This window comes from Panthera leo, chromosome B1 (assembly GCF_018350215.1).
Source record: "Panthera leo isolate Ple1 chromosome B1, P.leo_Ple1_pat1.1, whole genome shotgun sequence".
Lineage (NCBI taxonomy): Eukaryota > Metazoa > Chordata > Mammalia > Carnivora > Felidae > Panthera > Panthera leo.
The window spans coordinates 39,769,201-39,787,184 of NC_056682.1; the positions used below are offsets into that span (position 1 = coordinate 39,769,201).

The window sequence follows — 17,984 nt, forward strand, 5'->3', positions numbered from 1 at the left end:
TCAGAGCCTGGAGCCTGCTTCAGATTCTGTGTCTCCCTCTCTCTCTGCCCCTCCCCCGCTCACATGCTGTCTCTCCCTTTCTCAAAATATATAAAAAGAGGTTTAAAAACAAATGATTACAAGAGCCCGGATTAGAGTAACAAGGCAGCCACAGTGAGAATGCAGGCTTTTCGGATGGAAGATGGGATGGAAGTGACAAGAGAGGAGAATGGCTAAATATGGAAAACGGAGATAAAGGAGGTAAAGGGGGTGAAATGTGACGGAGTTTCATACCTAGAGACAAAGAGACCCATCCACGAGCTAGGAAAATCCAGATGAAAAGTCTGAATGTGGGAAGAGAGGCGGGAAGAAGGGAGGATGGGTGCTGGCGGGCGTCCAGGCGGAGGGTCCAGCGGGCCGTTACAGTGGAGTTGAGGGTCCGGGGTAGAGGTCCAAGCTGGAACACCAGCCAGACAGCTGTCTGTCAGTGGCAACAGCCACAGCCCCGTGGAGGTGGCCCCGGGTCACCACGCGAAGTACAACCTGTTCCACCTTTCCTTCTATACGGAACTCTCCCAGAAAAGTCAGAAGCATGATGATGCGTCATATGAAACGTGCTGTTTCCCTTTGCGTGCTCTCCTGTCTTCACTCCTGAGAAACCATGTCTTCGGTGTTAGGATTCCAAGCAGGAAAGTTGCTTGCCTCCACTGTGGAGGGTCATTCTGAAAAGATTTACTCCAATGAGAGTTTTTTAACCTTTTCATTATCACTTATTTTGAAGTTTTCTGTAATAAAATTATTTTCCTAAGGATTTCAGAAAAACGATCGATGTATCCTGCCTCACTGAGCCTAAGAGCTGGAAGGGACCAGAGAGGTCATCACTTTCTCCCTCATTTCACAAATGAGGAAACCGAGGCCCTGAGAGGCCACAAGACTTGCTGGCATCTCACATGGCAAGGATGGTGGAACTGGCACCACAAGCAAGACAGTGTGTTTTCTCTCTGCCACAACTGTACCCTGGGTGCCAGCTACCATCTGACACACAGAAAGACAGATAGATGGGTAGACAGACAGACAAACAGGTACGTAAGTAGGGAACTAGGAGCAAGAGTGACTGGGAATAACACATTTATATTTTAACTTCTTTTTCAAGTGGGGAACAGGAGAGAATGGCTTCTGATAGAAAGGCATTTTTTGGACCAGCAATGCCTTGCAGAGCTGAAAAGGAAATTACTCTCTCTTGAAATATTAAAGTGCACTTAACCAGAAAATATTAGGCTACATTACTACACCTCATATTCGATAAGCCTCACAGTCAGCCGCAACAGAAATGATGGTATTCTTGGTTGGCACGTGTGCATGTGGAAAGGCCGTTTGCAGGAAAACAAGGTCAATACAAATTAGACTTTACGTTGTTTTATCCGTCACAGACGCAAAATGCCCACGGTAATTCCCTGTTGGAAAGTTATATGAGAAATCCTCAGAATGAGGTTCTAAATACATTTACATAGAAGATGGAGAAAAAAAGACAACTCCATTGCAAATACAGAAGTCCCAAATATCCAGGCAGGGTTCTGATGAACAGCTGTGTCACAGTAAACCAGCCAGAGTACATCGGGTTCTTCCCCATCATCTGGAAACACACATCCTATCGATTTTTAATTAATGGTTCCCTCTAATAAAGGCTGCTTCAACACATCCCCCAGGCCCACTAGAGTCTGCCAGCAACACATCTGGGTGGGAGCTGTCAGATTTTCCAAAAAACCTTCTTTTTATAGAGAATGTAGGCAATGAGCACCCAAAGTGCAGAGGCGACTATGTTCTGAGTTAGATGCTCTTTGTGTGACTGGTTGTCCCCCAGCTTCCACTGGAAGGGGAAGTAGTTCTCAAACACCTCGTGGCCAACGTACACCAGAATAGAATTCATTCCTGGAGGAGAGATGCACAAGGTAAGGCTTTCCTGAGCCACATCTGATCATCTACTTAATTCTGGAAATTTGACTTGGGTTCAGTGAAAAAAACCAAAAAGCTTGCACCTACATTATTGGCTACTGCCAAAAATACATGATGTGTATCTTAGATACTATTACATGTAAGCTCGATCAAAAATAGAAAATATTTATGACAGTGTAACCCATGAATACTAAATCTGCCAGGAGAGCCAAAATTATGAACTTCTATTTTCTAGGGTTAGAAAAATGTAACTATTACAAGAATCAAAGGGCTAAAGTGAGTCTTCAAGTAGAACTGCATGGAAACCATTCTGTTTATCTCTTGATATTTCTTATGCGTAATCTGTAAGGTAGTATATTTACACTCAGAAGGCAAGCATGGCCCCATTGCTGAAGCATCAGAAGCTGGCTAATATGCCCTGGATGGTTTCTGATGCTCCGTAACTTGGCATTTCCTGAAGAAACAAGTGGAGCTTGGTTATGCCCCCACAATCTAAACAGATAAAATGGGTGGACGGCATCAGTACAGGCCAAGGACGTCCTGCACGTGGCCTGGGACAGTGTGGCCCCGGCTGCTTTCTCCCTCAGCCTGCATCTTGGAAATCTGCCACTGAGGCCGGGGGCCCAGGGACGTAGCACTGGGCGTGCTCAGCATCTCTGGGCTGACCCACTTGGTTGCCATCATCGACTCTGGGTGACTTACCTGGGTAGAAGAACGGGGTCCCTGTCCACAGTCCCTTCACGTCCACAATAGGGTACAGGATAAGCAGGATGAAGAAGGCAAAGGAGCTCAGTGTGGTGACATAGGAAATGGACCTATGAGGTGAACGGGGTGTTTCAGGCTCCCGAGGAACGCATCCAGTATCAGCAGGACCAACCCACATGAAAATGACATGGTTTTCTGTACCTACCACAGATTTTTGTTTATTGGAATAAAGCCTTCATTTTCAGAAATTTTCGTCAAAGCAATAGAAATAAGCCCCTGAAATGGGGGGGGGGGGGGGAGGAGGGAGAACGTTAGTTTTTTATATTATCTCCAAAAAACCACTGTGTTTCAAAACTGGAAAATACATTAATTGCTTAAGGAGGGCTGAAAATTGTGTTTTATATTTTATTCTTTTAACTGGAAAAATATTTTCAAGATGCATAGCTAAAGATATTCTCAAAAAAATATTCTTAAAAACATCTCCAAAGCATTCTTCTGAGTTGAAGGTAAAGTAATTGATAAATTAGAGAGGAAACATGAGGGATAAAACAAACAGCCAAACTTTCAACTCTGCCACCTGGAGATCTGGAAGCGGACCTTTGGAAATGTGCTGTCTGCCTGGTCTTTCTGGTCTGGCTCCCCACCAGAACCCACACCACTTCCTCAGGCATTCCTGGCCAGCTGGTTGACAGCAAACACTCTTATTTATAAAGACATTAGGCTAAGAAAATTAACCTGAGAGTTTAGGTATAAAGATTTGTTTCTCTCCATTACTCTAGTGAAGAACACAGCTACTGTGATGTGGTGATAGCTGCTATCCGTTGCTGCTAAACATTTTATTTCTTTGAAATATACGTGTGGAAGGAATTTCAATGAGGAACATAGGTTACTTACTAGAAAACAACACCAGGCAGTGAATCTGATCAGTATGTCTTTGGTCTGGTCCTTGTAATACAAGAGTATTTTTCCTGCCTGGAGAGGAAAACACAGATGACCAAGAGACCTGCTTAAGGTGTATTCGTATTTCATGTTCATCCACTGTCCTAATCACTTGTCTGCCAAGCACACTGCTAGATGCTGGGATTACCAAGAGGGATGGAACGTCACCCCTGCCCTAGACAACTAGACACCAAGGCACAGGGGACAACTCGGGAGTGGAGGAAATGCCAGAGAGGAAGTGCCATCAGGTTGAGGCTACGACTGCAGAGCAGGAAGGGCATCTGGGCAGAATGGAACAGCATGCACAGAAGCATGTCAAATGGCTGAAAGAGCATGTGTCCCTGAGCTGCAGGTGATTGTCAAAGGCTAGAGGGTTGGGATGGGCGGGAAGATGGTAGGCAGGTGGGCTTGTGGGTCTCTCTGTGAGGCACAGGCTTTCTCCCATAGGTGAGAGGGAGCTGAGGAAAGTCATTCCCCTACCCCCCCTCCCACCTCCAAAAAACTAGTAACAAGGGACAAGCTCTGATGGCCTGCCAGATGGCCCATTCTGGCAGCAGTACAGAAGGGGGCAGGGTGGAACTAGAGGCAGAGAAACACTTTAGAAACAGTACAATCTGGACTTTGCATAAAAACTCCCTGAAATTAGGAAATAACTTCTGAAAGCATAAAAGGATAAGAAAATATTCATAATAATCTGTAATTAAGCTAAAATTTATGAATGTTTTCTATATGTCAGTTCTTAGAATTGTACATAAATTAGCTTATTTAATCCTCTCAACACCGTCATGAGGTAGATGCTGCTGGAGCACAGAAGGATGGATGTGCTGGAGGCTACCCAGCTAGAAAGTGGTGGAATGCGGTTCAGACCCAGGTGGTGTGGACCCAGGTGTGAGCTCTGAACCCTATCCAAGGCTGCTCCCACAGGCATAGACTTACCTCAAGAGCAAACGCAGGGATTAAATGAACGTATGTAAAAGTACCCACTGTGAACCATAAAGTGCAACAGAGATAAGTATAAAGCAGTGTTTCTAAATATGAAATCACCAAAATGTATATGCTTTAGACCTGCACCATCCAATATGGGAGCCACTAGCCTCATGAGCCTATTTGAAATTAAATTTAAATTATTTAAAATTAAATGAAATTTAGGGGTGCCTAGGTGGCTCAGTCGGTTGAGCATCGTATTCTTGATTTCGGCTCATCAGGTCATGATCTCGCAGTTCGTGGAATCAAGCCCCACATCAGGCTCTGTGCTGGTAACACGGAGCCTGCTTGGGATTCTCTCTCTCCCTCCCTCTCTCTGTTCCTCCCCCACTCATGTGTGCTCGCTCCCTTCCTCTCTCTCTCTCTCAAAATAAATAAACATTTTAAAAAAGAATAAAACATGGGATGTCTGGGTGGCTCGGTCAGTTAAGCATCCGACTCTTGATTTTGGCTCAGGTCATGATCTCACTCATGGTTCATGAGTTTGAGCCCCGCATCAGGCTCCATGCTGACAGCTAACAGCACAGAGCCTGCTGGGATTCTCCCTCTCTCCCTGTCTCTCTGCCCCTCCCCTGCTCATGCTTTCTCTCTCTCTCTCTCTGTCAAAGTAAACATTTTAAAAATTTAATAATAAAACTTAATTTAATTTAATTAAAAATTCAGTTCCTCAGTCATGCTCGTATACCACATTTCAAGGTAAAAGCCATATGGACATAAAAAACATTTTCATTGTCACGGAACATTCCATTAGTGCTGCTTTACAGGCTTCTTCCTCTTCCAGTTAATTCTGCTCAAACAATAGTTTCAAACATCAATAAGGAGAACATTAGGGGATAAAAGTCTAGGCTGTTCAGAATTTTAACAAAATTGCACATAAGATACACCAAGAACCACCTATATTGACTCTGGCATAAAATATGCATAACCTGAAACCATACAAAGTATACATGAAAGAAATGTGCCAAGTGCCAGTACACTCCAGCAGGAAAACCTTTTTACCCACAAACTGCTGTGCTTCTATTGCTAAGATAAGCCACATAAATAATGAGAATCTGGGGAAGCATATAGGAATTACACGGAATTATTTCAATGTGCTAAATTTTAGCAAATTCTAGTTTTGACCATTTGTCATATATAAACAGAATGTATTATACCACAGAAGATATGTTTCCAGTTACTTAATGAAACAGTTTTTGAATTAGTGATGAATCAATAATCATAAGCTATATAAAATAAACAAATACCTGAACTCCTAAAAATGCCATTACAATGGAGTTGATGGTCCCTAAGATTCCCTCTGGATCGTAGGCCACCTCGGTGTGATAAAGCACCTTAACAAAGCAGAAAAAGAAGGCAGAACCCACTGACCATGAAACGCACACAAACAACTCAGAGACTAAATACAAACTTGAGTACACTCCAGAATTCAATGTTTTTTGTTTTTGCTGCAGAAATTCACTGCCAATTTGTGGGGATTACAGGCAGAATACTTCTGGGTGACAAAGTGTGGGGTGTGTGACACCAGAAGGAACACAGAGCCCAGGGACAAGCTGTGGTCCAGAGCAGCCACTTGAACCTCAAGTGCCCTGGGACACAATGCTTCCCCGCCCAGTTCCAAAACTGTGCATAATACCTTCATAACTGTTAGGCTTATTCAACCTGGTCAACCCTACTGTAACATCAAAAAGATGTTCTTTCCTAACTTCTCTTATGGCAAATTAACATTTAAAAACATACCTGTACTAGGGCACCTGGGTGGCTCATTCAGTTAAGCATCTGACTCTTGATTTTGGCTCAGGTCGTGATCCCATGGTTTGTGAGTTCGAGCCCCGTGTCAGGCTCTGTGCTGACAGTGCGGAACCTGCTTGGGATTCTCTCTCTCCCTCTCTCTGCCCCTCCCCTGCTCATGTTCTCTCTCTCTCTCTCTCTCTTTCTCAAAATAAACATTTAAATATGTGTGTGTGTATATGCATTATTTTATTATAAAACAAATATTATTATGGAAATTGAAGAAATTTGGAAATATACAGTGTAGTGGATGCCACAGTGCATCACATAGACATCCCCCTGCCCCACCTCTCTCAGGACTAAAGCATTTGTTTCCTGAGCTGGTAGAAATATTAATGGCCGGAAAGCTCTCAGCCAAGTCCCTTTTCTGGATCTGTCCCTGACTGAAGAGAGCTGCCTCTCCAGGAGCCACACTCCCTTGCTGGGGGCAGTCTGTATCCAACCAGGGTTAACAAGGGCCCGATCTCTCACTCCAGAACAACTGTAAAGCACCAGCACAGCCCCCCCAGGAGATTAACTAAGGCGGTATGACTATGAGGCAGTCCAACTGCCCCTTCTTCGAGTTCCTGATCCCTTTGATCCCTAGCAGGTGTCAATCCCAAAAGTATGGCCTGATAGGTTCCCTGTATACGAATCTCAGACTCAGACTCGGCTGCCAGGAAGCCCAACCGAGCTACAGGAAAAAGCACGCTGCTGCATGCTTGACACAGTGCATTCACACATTCAAATCCAAATTAATGAATACACACATTTAATGAACATTAAATTTCCTAAATCAGCAAACTGTTCACCTAAAAATTAGTTCCCATCACAGTCTGCTAAACGGACAGTTTCCAGTTGGCCAGCCCCTTCCGTTTTCCCTCACTTCAGACCCCCCAAATGTCTAGTTCTAAGTGCAAGCTAGGCTCACTCACGGCCGAAGAAGGATGCTGGTAAATGTGGTCATCGCCCAGAAGCAAGCGGTCAATGTAGCCAGCAGCTCCTCCAGTACAATTTGGATACTTCCCCAAATCTCCAATGCCACCAGGTCCAAGATAACCACTGGGAAAGAGAACATGTACTTCACTGACAAGACTTCAGAGGGGCTCAGGGTATATACTGGCAATTGTTGCAGCCCAACAAGTGGCTTCACACAATGCAACCCCTCGGAGCCATGTTACCCTACAGCAATGCTTTTTTGACTTGACTGCTCCCTGCGTGCTAAGGTGGGAGGCCAGCCTGCGTTCAAACTGACTCTGAAAAAGCCTCACGGACACATTCCTCTGGACATCCACCCAACTCCTCTCCCAATATGCACTATGCCTCAAAGAACAAAAGAGTGAAAGAGAATTCCTCTTGGGAAATTTGCAAGCTATCACCCCAGAAGCTCTGACCTGGCAGAAAATGACATGCAAAAAGGGATTACGTACATGGGCTCACTTACGTAGGACATCCAGGAACAGGCAAGAAGAATGTCAAGCCCAGCCAAATGCTTTCCAGCATCAGAATGAAGAGCCACTGGGGCCAGCTGAAGATGATGTCTCGAAGGGAAAAGCAGCTTCTCTCCTGAGTGAGGGGCATAAAAACACATATATGAACTACATGCAAGTACAATAGGAAAAAAAAAGATGCATATATGTATTGGGGAAATTCTGTGTGATTCCTCTCTGGCCTTGATGGTAGTAATACAAAACTAGATGCACGTTTATTTCATATGTATCATATGGTCTAGCTGCCCCTCTCCATGAAATACCATAATAAAACATTAGTTAAAAAGACAGCACTGGGTAATTCCACTCCTATACCCAAGAGAATTGAGAACAGATGTTCACACAAAAACTTGTACACAAATACACATGGAATCTTTATTCATACTAGGCAAAGAATGGGAATAAGTCATATGCCCATCAATTGATGAATGTATCCAAAAGGTGGGACATTCATAAAATGGAGTATTATTCAGCAGTAAAAACGAATGAAGAACTAAAACATGGCACAACATGGATAAACCTTGAAAAATATGCTAAGTGAAAGCCACCAAACAAAAAAAGGCACATATTATAAAATTCCACTTATATGAAATGTCCATAACAGGTAAATCTACGGAAACAGAAAATAGATGAGGAGTTGCCTAGGGCTGGGGGAGTTGTGGAGAAACGGCAAGTGGCTGGTAGTGAGTACAGGGTTTCTTGTGAGATAACGAAAATGTTCTAGAACTGGATAGTGGGGATGACTGCACAACTCTGTGAATATACTACATGTCACTGAATTGCACATTTCAAACTTGTGACTTTTACAGTATGTGAAACATATCTCAGTAAAGGTGTCATTAAAAAAGCAATTAAAAATACGTTTTTAAAAAGGAAAATGAAATTTAAACTTTTGAAGCTGTCCTGGTTTCCTGGTTGAAAGAAGTATGAGCCCACCTATCCTTTTTTTTTTTTTAAGTTTATTTATTTTTGAGAGACAGACAGCATGAGTGGGGGAGGAACAGAGAGATAGAGAAAGAGGGAGAGAGAATCCCACGAATCCCACGTGGGGCTCAAACCCACGAAACCCATGAGATCATGACCGGAGCCAAAACCAAGAGTTGGATGCCCAACCAATGGAGCCACCCAGGCGCCCCTGGCCCACCTATTCTTGGGGTCACACCCCACCCCTTACTCTATCATGGTGGCTGTGGAGGAGCCTCCACAGACCTTAGGTCCCACACATGGCTAACCAAGCCCATGTTCATGTCTACTCTCGCTTCACCTCAAGAAAAGCCATAGCAGAGGGGACACATACAACAACAGAGTGGGCAGAACAGGTGAAGGAACAATGATCCAATCCCCTCCAAGGACATATAACTGAACAATCATGGCAGGGAAGGCCAAGTGAGTGTGGGGTTCAGTGATGAATATGCTAGTTACATATACAGAAAGGAGCTAGAAAGCAAACACAACTTTATAAATTAAGTAGGATCCCAAGTGGAAGAACTTTAACACTTCTTCCTAAATTTTTACCTCTACCAGGGAAAAAAAGAGCTCCACCTGGGTAAACTCACTGAGCAATTTATATTAAGACAGAAAGCAATCACAAGGGGCGCCTGGGTGGCTCAGTTGGTTAAGCGTCCAACTTCAGCTCAGGTCATGATCTTGCGGTTCGAGGTTCAAGCCCCACATCAAGCTCTGTGCTGACAGCTCAGAGCTGGAGCCTGCTTTGGATTCTAGGTCTCCCTCTGTCTGCCCTTCCTCCACTCGCACTCTGTCTTCTGCCTCTCTCTCAAAAATAAACATTAAAAAAAAAAAAGAAAGAAAGCAATCATGAAAGAAATGAAACTCTCACATACTTCCTACAAATAAATACTAACTAGCCCAAGACAATACTGTCATTCTCCTCCACCCTACCTTGGCATTTTTCCTCCAAGTTGAATCTTCACAGCATGTATATAGACACTGAAATGTTTCATGAGTTTCTATATATCTTATACTGCAAGGAATTAAAAAATTGGCAGTAATGCCCCAAAAGACTAAACTAGCAAACTGGATGATGGTGATATTATTTAATGCCATCAAAATGCATCTGATCACTGGACACTTAAAAATTTATTAGGAGGGGAGATCTCATGTTATGTGTTTTTTCCCCATAATAAAGAAAAACGATTGATGTAAAGACTAAATAAAAATAACTAATTGAAGGAAAAAAATAATGCATTTGACTAACAGAGTCTACTGACTCTGAGTCTACTGACATACAGTACTGTGCTCAGCACTAAAGAAGGTTCTGAAAATCATACAGTGATTTCTGCACCCCCAGCCCCACCATGTTTAAAAGTAGGTTTTCTCACCGAGGCACAGCTTTCAGGCACAGGTTTGGCAAAGATGAGCTCTAACACGGCAACCACAAAGTAGGTCACCCCCAGCCGCTGGAGCACACCAGGGATTCGCACCTTATCCCAAGACACTATAGAAGGCACAAGTTAAGTAAAGTGTTAGCCAGAATTCCTCTTCCTGCCCAAGACAACATTATTTTTTTCTAAGGGGGAAAGCATACCTCTATTGTACTTAAGTACACTTTGAAGCTCTTGGAGACAGTAATACATATGGGATTCAGCTCAACCTCACAGCTGGAAGTGGCCAGCTGGGACATGGGGACAAGAATACGTGCCTTCCTTGGGTGTGGGACAAAGCAAGGACTACCTGGGCCCTGGGGTTCCTCCCCTGGCCCTTTGTCACACCAGGCATGGGTTCAACCAGCTGTCACATCCACCATCAACTTGCAGAGCCAGCACAGGCCACAAATAGATTCTCCCTGTCCTACAGGCTATGTGACTACTCACTGGAAGAGTGTGACCATGTGATGAGCCCTACAATGTATCCTCCTGGGAGCAGTGGTTCACTTTTTGAAGATCCACTGAATCAACTATTATGTGACACCTTTCCTTACGACCCCAAATGGAAGTGACCTCTACCTCCTCCTAATGTGCTTCTGAGCTGAAGGGACCACATGACTCTTGTCCAGGTAACTGTGTCCTGTTTTACTAATGACACTGTAAGCCCCTTGAGTACAGCAACCACCAATTTCCCTGACTCTGACGCTGGTCCCAGGCACAGGGTGTGTGTCCTTCCCTCAAGCTTCCTGTGTCGCTCACACTACTAAACAACAACAAAGATATTCCTTCCCAGCAACCCAGCAGGCATACAGGTGATAACCAAGGTGGATTGTTGAACTACCACACAACAGCCTTATTATGAAAGCTGATGAATCCAAAGAGGCAGGAGGGCAGGGTCTGAGAACCAGGTGACCTGATTTGGCTCTACTCTGTCCCTGCACTTGGAAGATCCACAGAAAGCACTTTAATCTCTCTGGGACTCAGAGTCTTCCTTTGGACAGCAGAAGGATTTGAGTAGTCTTGGAAGCTCCTCCCAGGTCTGAAGTCCCAAGATAATAATAATAATACCCGATGTTATACAAGCATGTTTACACTTTTCTAATAACTGTTCTTTTTGCAGGAACCTGAGATGAAGGAATTATATTTCTTTTTAATTCTCATACATAGTTTTCCTATTTCAACCCAAATATATACAAAAACAGGGGAAAAAATACTTACATGGACCAAGGCAGTAATTGGGGTTCACAATGAACATTCCTATACAGATTAACAAGAAACTCCTCCATCCAATTTTCCCCATCAATTTGAGTTTTGAACATCCTCGCTGCAATATGGAAGTCATTGACAGAAAAATCGAAGATCCCATAATAAATACAAACCTAAAAAAAAAGACAGCTATTAAAAGGTGGCCATTTCTAGGGTGGTTTTACTTTTTTATCTATATGTCATCACTATTTCATAATCTACTACATACAAGAAGCAACACCTGATTTTCTAAAGTGGCTAATTATTGAAGTAACATTGGAGGAGGAATCAGAAGGTAACCCTGTTGGCCTATAAGGTTTGTGCACCTTCAAGTCCTATCCTAGAAGGAAAATTCTTCAGGGCTGAGTGCAGTTTCCAAGGACAAGACTTCCTTTTAGTTGTCAAAGACAACAATGATGAAGAAGATGCTACAATCTGCAGAACCTGACATTCACTAGCACACCCTCAAAGTCCTTGAGAAACAATGCATTTCAATAATTTCTAAATTCACTCTTTTGCCTGGAAAAAAAAAAAAGGAAGTTTTATTTTTTTCTAATTTTGTCTGAGCCACCCACCTCTTTTCCTTCCTTTTTACTATACTAATCCTTTAAAAAAAAAAAAAAAGCCAGAATAGCAGTCTTTCTAATTACTGGGTGTGGGGTTAACAGAAGATGAGAGTTTGCTCTTTGGTTCCCCCAGCTTCCTTTCTTGGGGTCACCTAATTGGATAAAAGTGTCTAGTAACAGGAACAGAAACCCATTTCCTATAGGGAACCTTGTAAAGAATATACATAAGTAATTACCTAGTCTTCAGACATATAAAACTTCCTCCTCCCCAAACCCATCTCAAAAAAGAACCTTAGCTCTCCTGCAAAAAACCCTGAATGCATATTAGTGATGGAACCCAAGGGATCAAAGACCTAAACCAACAGCCAGTACTACCTCCTAAAGATGGAACAAAGTTGCTCCAAGAGTCACGAGCAAAGACACAAATTCCACATTGTACAGGAAGTCAAGGTCCCTTAACAAGGTGAACAAACCACAGATGATCAGTGATGGAGTGGGTCACTCACTCCAGGATTATTTTACATTTTAATTTATTACTATCATTACCCTGTTACATACCTTATCAGAATTTCCTGATGCCAATACACTACATTTCTTTCAGGAACTGATTTTTATATTTATTTTCAGGATGAATGGGATTTAACTACATATTCAGAATTTATGATTTCCTACAAGATTCCAGGATCTCGAATACCATATCTACAGTAACAAAATGTTCCCTCTGAAATCACTCATCTTTTATAAGCAGGCCTTATGCAAGCCCTGTGCCAAGTATAGGAACTATCCAGTAACACAATTTACAGAAGGACCTCATGAGGGCAGACACCTGTGAGTAACATAGGCCTGTGGCCCAGAACTCAAGGCTGGTCTCAGAGAAAGGCTCCAGCATCCGCTGAAAAAACAAAAACCTAGATGACCTATGGAAGAGCTGGTGGGAGACTGCAACTCACCATGGGAATACGAGGTCGGCCACCGTCAGTCCTGGAGAATAACACAAGAACAAGAGTAAGGAAAAGGACTCTAGAATGTAAATACATCCTAAATCTAGATTGGCACCATTATATACTGATATATATGGAAAGTAAACTCACGCAAAGAGTTCACAGGAAAACACTGGGAAGTAACATGCACAGATACTCCCTGGAGACTCTGCAACCGGTCACTAGGCCTGAGACATTTCCTAAGAACATAACTGGGCATGGGAGAGCCAAAGTAGCAGTGTGTAGACAAGTCTGTTATCTTCGAGCAGTGTTACTCAAAATCCATTCTTAAACCAACTACTGAGCCAGATTCATAGCCATTACTAACCACCACTCAGGACCAACCTGAGTTCAATGGCACCCCTGAGGAGGACCATGAGTCGTAGAAGACAGAACTCCCATGTGGCTGGAATAAAAAGCATATCTGGGCGCTTGGGTGGCTCAGTCGGTTAAGTGTCCAACTTCGGCTCAGGTAATGATCTCATAGTTCATGAGTTCGAGCCCCACATCAGGCTCTGTGCTGACAGCTCAGAGCCTGGAACCTGCTTTGGATTCTATGTCTTCCTCTCCCTCTGCCCCTCCCCTGCTTGTGCTCTCTCTCTCTCTCTCTCTCAAAAATAAATAAACATTAAAACAAATTTTTTTAAGAATATTTTTTAAAAAAAGACATATCTACAATATGACAAAAATCGTTTACAACTAAATTCTTAACAGCTTCTGCAGAGGCCCATGGTCCTGCAGCAGAGCTCAGACGTCTACATGTTACCACAGTGAACCACTGCAAGGCCACAGCACACAAAAGCAAGAACAAAACACAAAGAGTTAATGGAATCATCCAAAGATCATCCTATGGGGGCAGGTGCTCAGCACTCAAAGGAGGCTGGTGGGGCATCATCTCTGAGCTCCTGAGGGGATGCCGAGAGGTTCTCTTACCCACGCTTCTTTGAGGGGTTCTACACAAGCAATGCTACCCTAAGGAAATATCTTACCATTCCAACTTGAGTGTTTGAAGTACCAATATTTTCCTCCTCCATAATTAACGAAGACCATAAGGATGAGAGCTATCCTGTAAAGCAGCAAAGGGCACACTTTCAGAGCTTGCACACATGACAAGGAATGGCCCAACTGTAAGAGACACATTTATACTCACAAGGGGCAGTCACAACACAGAGGACACTTACAGAGCAGGAAGTCATTCTTTCTAATCACTGTAATTAAGGCCCTAACACAAAGCCCTTCTGTTGCCAACATTTCCAACATGATTTTTTTTTTCTTAATTTTAGAGAGACAAAAGACAGCATGAGTGGGGGAGGGGCAGAGAGGAAGAGAGAGAGAATCCCAAGCAGCTGCATACTGTAAGCACAGAGCCTAATATGGGGTTTGATCTAATGAACCCTGAGATCATGACCTGAGCTGAAACCAAGAGTCAGATGCTTAGCCAACTGAGCCACCCAGGCGCCCCTCCAACGTGATTTCTTAAAAGAAAGTTACACTGACGCTAAACTGTGTAACTTGAAAACAAAGCAAACATTTCCCATCACTCAGTTTCACACTAATCACTTAGAAGTCTCAGGTTAAAGAACTGTAATAGAAGGCATACAGTTGTTAGAGCTGAGGGCTCAAATCATGGGCCCTCCTCTCTTACGAGGGCAAGACTCTTATCAGTTACCTCAGTGTGCTTCTCTGTAAGAGGGGAAACACACCCACAGGGGCCACTGGGACTACTGAGGAGAATAATGTATATCCTGGTGCCTAACCAGTGCTTGGCATATTTTAGGCACTTAATAAATGTTAGTCTACCTGAGAACATCTCATTTCTAAAAGCAGCAAAATGAGAATTAAAAAAAGAAAGAGGAATATGATAAAATAGACTCTGAATACTTGACTATTTGATGCTAATTCTGCAGGATACTGAAGAATGAAGACTTTAGTGTGTCAGTGAGGTTATTGCCTGGCTGTCCCCAGGCGACCTCGGGCAAATTACCTAACTCTTCATCAGTACAACAGGCATATTAAAAGTTTATACCTCATAGGGTGGTGGAGAGACTGAATAAATTATGACAAGGAAGTGCCTGGCACAGGGCAAGAATTCAAAAATTGTTACCAATGTTCATTACTCTTATTATTGCCTGGCTTCAAATATACACCCCAGGAGCACTCAGCATCTGGGGAGGCTGGGACAGAATTATAAGGTTATCACTGGAGTTTAAAAGCCCTCCGTGGGCAGAAATGGAAGGCCTGACACCTAGATGTTTATTTTCAGCTATATAGGTTTTTCTTTTTAAGGTTTTACTTTTATTCCAGTTATCATACAGTGTAATATTAGTTTCAGGTGTACAATACAGTGATTCAACACTTCCATAGAACACCTGGTGCTCATCACAAGTGCACTCCTCGATCCCCATCACCTATTTCTTCCATTCCCCACCCTCCTCCCCTCAGGTAACCATCAGTTTGTCCTCTATAGTTAAGAGTCTGTTTCTCCATTTGCCTCACTCTCTCTCTTCTTTTATCCCTTTGCTCATTAGTATTGCTTCTTAAATTCCACATATGGGTGAAATCATATGGTATTTGTGTTTCTCTGACTGGCTTATTTCACTTAACATCATACTCTCTGGCTCCATCCAGGTCATTGCAAATGGCTCAAGCTATACAGTTTTACGCTTTATTTTCAGAGTTGGGTCCTGGCCCTCACTCTTCTACCTGAACTCTAAAAGAAAAACAACTTGTTGTATGACTCTGTGGATTTGCTACCAAAAGGGCCTGATATTCTAGCTGTTCTGCTAGCAGTGGGGAAGGGCCAGGACAGACACCAGCAACGGCTGGTGCTTCACTTCCAGACCGGCACAGCCTCCCATTTGGCAAGCTGCTCACGGGACACAGGGGTGCGGATGGTCATAGAGGCCCCATGTGCAGCTGCCTGCCCACAGGTGAATGACCTTAACTCAGGAGAATCTACATACCAGTGGAAACGTTCTGGGCTGCACCCCTCAACTCCTCTCTTGCAACTATTATATTTGCTATCGTGACAGTTTTTGAGAAAGGAGAGACCACTGATTTATTTTTACAGCAAGAAGTCCTGCCTACCCTACAAGGTAAATGATATGTAAAAACACCTTAAGTTAGAAGTGTGTTTATGTGCAAACATGTGATCCTGGAATACCTGTGCCCACCGTGTCCCAAGGGAGCCCCACATACCCCCTGAATGTGTCTACACAGCGGAGGCGTGGAGGCGAGGCAGGTGGACACCATCCTCCTGGTTGAGTATCACCACCGAGTGAGTCTGCCCTGCTTGGAGACCCCAGCTCCTTCAGAAAAACGGGGAGAGAGACATGCCGGTTCATAATGCTGGCAAGTAAATTTCAGTAATCTGTTTTTTAGGGAAGAAATTAACAGAATAGAGAGCTAAAACTCGTCCTGAACAATCCTTTAATTTGCTTTTGTAAGATTCCACCCAGAGGTTTAGTTTTCCACGTTATTTGGTTTTTATGCCGTCTGCTGAGCCTGCAGCTGCCATGTTGATCAATGACCACAAAAAACCGGTCCATGAGTGCATATGGTACAAGGCTACAAATAAGTATGTCCATAAATGGACAGGAGTATGCCCATAATGAACTTAACACAATATGTTTAACCATCATAGGAGGCCACTGATTTATAGATTTCATATGGATGTCTCTTATTTTTGACACCCTCTACCTAACTGTATTGACTCAACAGTGCTGCCTGCAGAGGGAAAAATGTCTCCACATCGTGCATACAATGCAGCCCAAAGTTCCAACTCACTAGAAAAGAGAAGGGGATCCTGCCCTTCACCAGAGCCGAAGAGAAGGCTGCTTGCTCTTTATTAAGAATACAGAACACATGACCTGGCCCTCTACAATATAAATAACATTAATTAAGCCAGACAATAAGTATTATTAAACACAGAATTATAAATTCCAAATCTAGAAAACCACCCAGACCACACATGATGCATTCTAATAACTCACAGAATTGATCAGGCGATCAGTTTCCCGTGAATTTATTGCTTTAGAAATCCAATTATGAAAGTCATCCAAACTGTAAATAAATAAAAAAGTCTGTTAATGTATTCCCTTTGGCAAATTTTTCAAAACGATTGGATAGCATATTCAAAGAAAATTAATTTGAAGTTCATATTCTATACAAGTCAAAGAAATAAACATTTTACAGTATCATTATATGTGGTCGATCTTCCTTCATCCACACTCCCACCCACCACCCCCTTTCCTGCCTTAGATTGATTATTTTAAAGAATCCCAGACATGGTATCATTTTATCATTTTAGTATGGATCTCTAATAAATAAAAGACTCTTTTTTTAAAAACAGAACTACAGTTCCATGATTACATTTTAAAATATTATCAATAATTCCTAGTATCACCAAACAGCTGGTTCAATTTGTCTCATAAGTTTTTTTCTCCAGTTTATTTGTTCAGATCAGTTTATAAACATGAACCATATATTTAATGCACATATTCTTATTTCTTCTCTTTTTTCCCTACAACATACTCTTCTTTCTACCTCATTCAGCATTGGTAACATCACCACCACATGAAAAATATTAAAACAGAGACATCTAAGGAAGGCCGAAAGGAGAACTTAAGATATTTAAAAATTAGAATTTTTAAAACGCCCTTAATTTTCTTGTATTTTCTTGTCTTCCCAGTGAAAGGCGAGAGACCCTGTATTCTTACTACTGCCTCAGATTCTTCTGGTTCAGACAAACCTAAGCATTCTGGGACTCCCACGGGTACACTGGAAAGTAATAAGCAAGGGACGAGGGACTCTTGCTTGCCAGCAGAGCATTCTGCCTACAAGGCTGCAGAGGCAGAATCACATGCAATTGCAATTCCACAGTGGAGTGAGGTGCGATTTCTTCCCTGTGCAAGAGCTCAAGATCAGAGACCAATTACCTTAAAAAGTGATGTCATAGAGCCATTCATATTGAAAGCACCAAATGAATACACT

At 42.8% G+C, this 17,984-nt stretch overlaps 1 protein-coding gene across 3 annotated transcripts in view; it reads right to left on the reverse strand.

The window, feature by feature from the left end:
• Positions 1-43: 43 nt before the first annotated feature.
• Positions 44-17,984, reverse strand: part of HGSNAT (heparan-alpha-glucosaminide N-acetyltransferase) — a 52,313-nt gene continuing 34,372 nt past the window's right edge. For all 3 annotated transcript variants that reach the window (XM_042934696.1, XM_042934695.1, XM_042934697.1), the window contains exons 6-18: positions 16,985-17,054; positions 16,191-16,300; positions 13,982-14,058; positions 12,963-12,993; positions 11,420-11,580; positions 10,157-10,272; positions 7,772-7,893; positions 7,263-7,389; positions 5,805-5,891; positions 3,532-3,609; positions 2,843-2,913; positions 2,635-2,747; positions 44-1,908 (exon numbers count right to left, since the gene is read on the reverse strand). In XM_042934696.1, the coding sequence (XP_042790630.1) occupies positions 1,727-1,908; positions 2,635-2,747; positions 2,843-2,913; positions 3,532-3,609; positions 5,805-5,891; positions 7,263-7,389; positions 7,772-7,893; positions 10,157-10,272; positions 11,420-11,580; positions 12,963-12,993; positions 13,982-14,058; positions 16,191-16,300; positions 16,985-17,054 (1,345 nt within the window). In that variant the 3' untranslated portion in view covers positions 44-1,726. The remainder of the gene's footprint in view (positions 1,909-2,634; positions 2,748-2,842; positions 2,914-3,531; positions 3,610-5,804; positions 5,892-7,262; positions 7,390-7,771; positions 7,894-10,156; positions 10,273-11,419; positions 11,581-12,962; positions 12,994-13,981; positions 14,059-16,190; positions 16,301-16,984; positions 17,055-17,984) is intronic.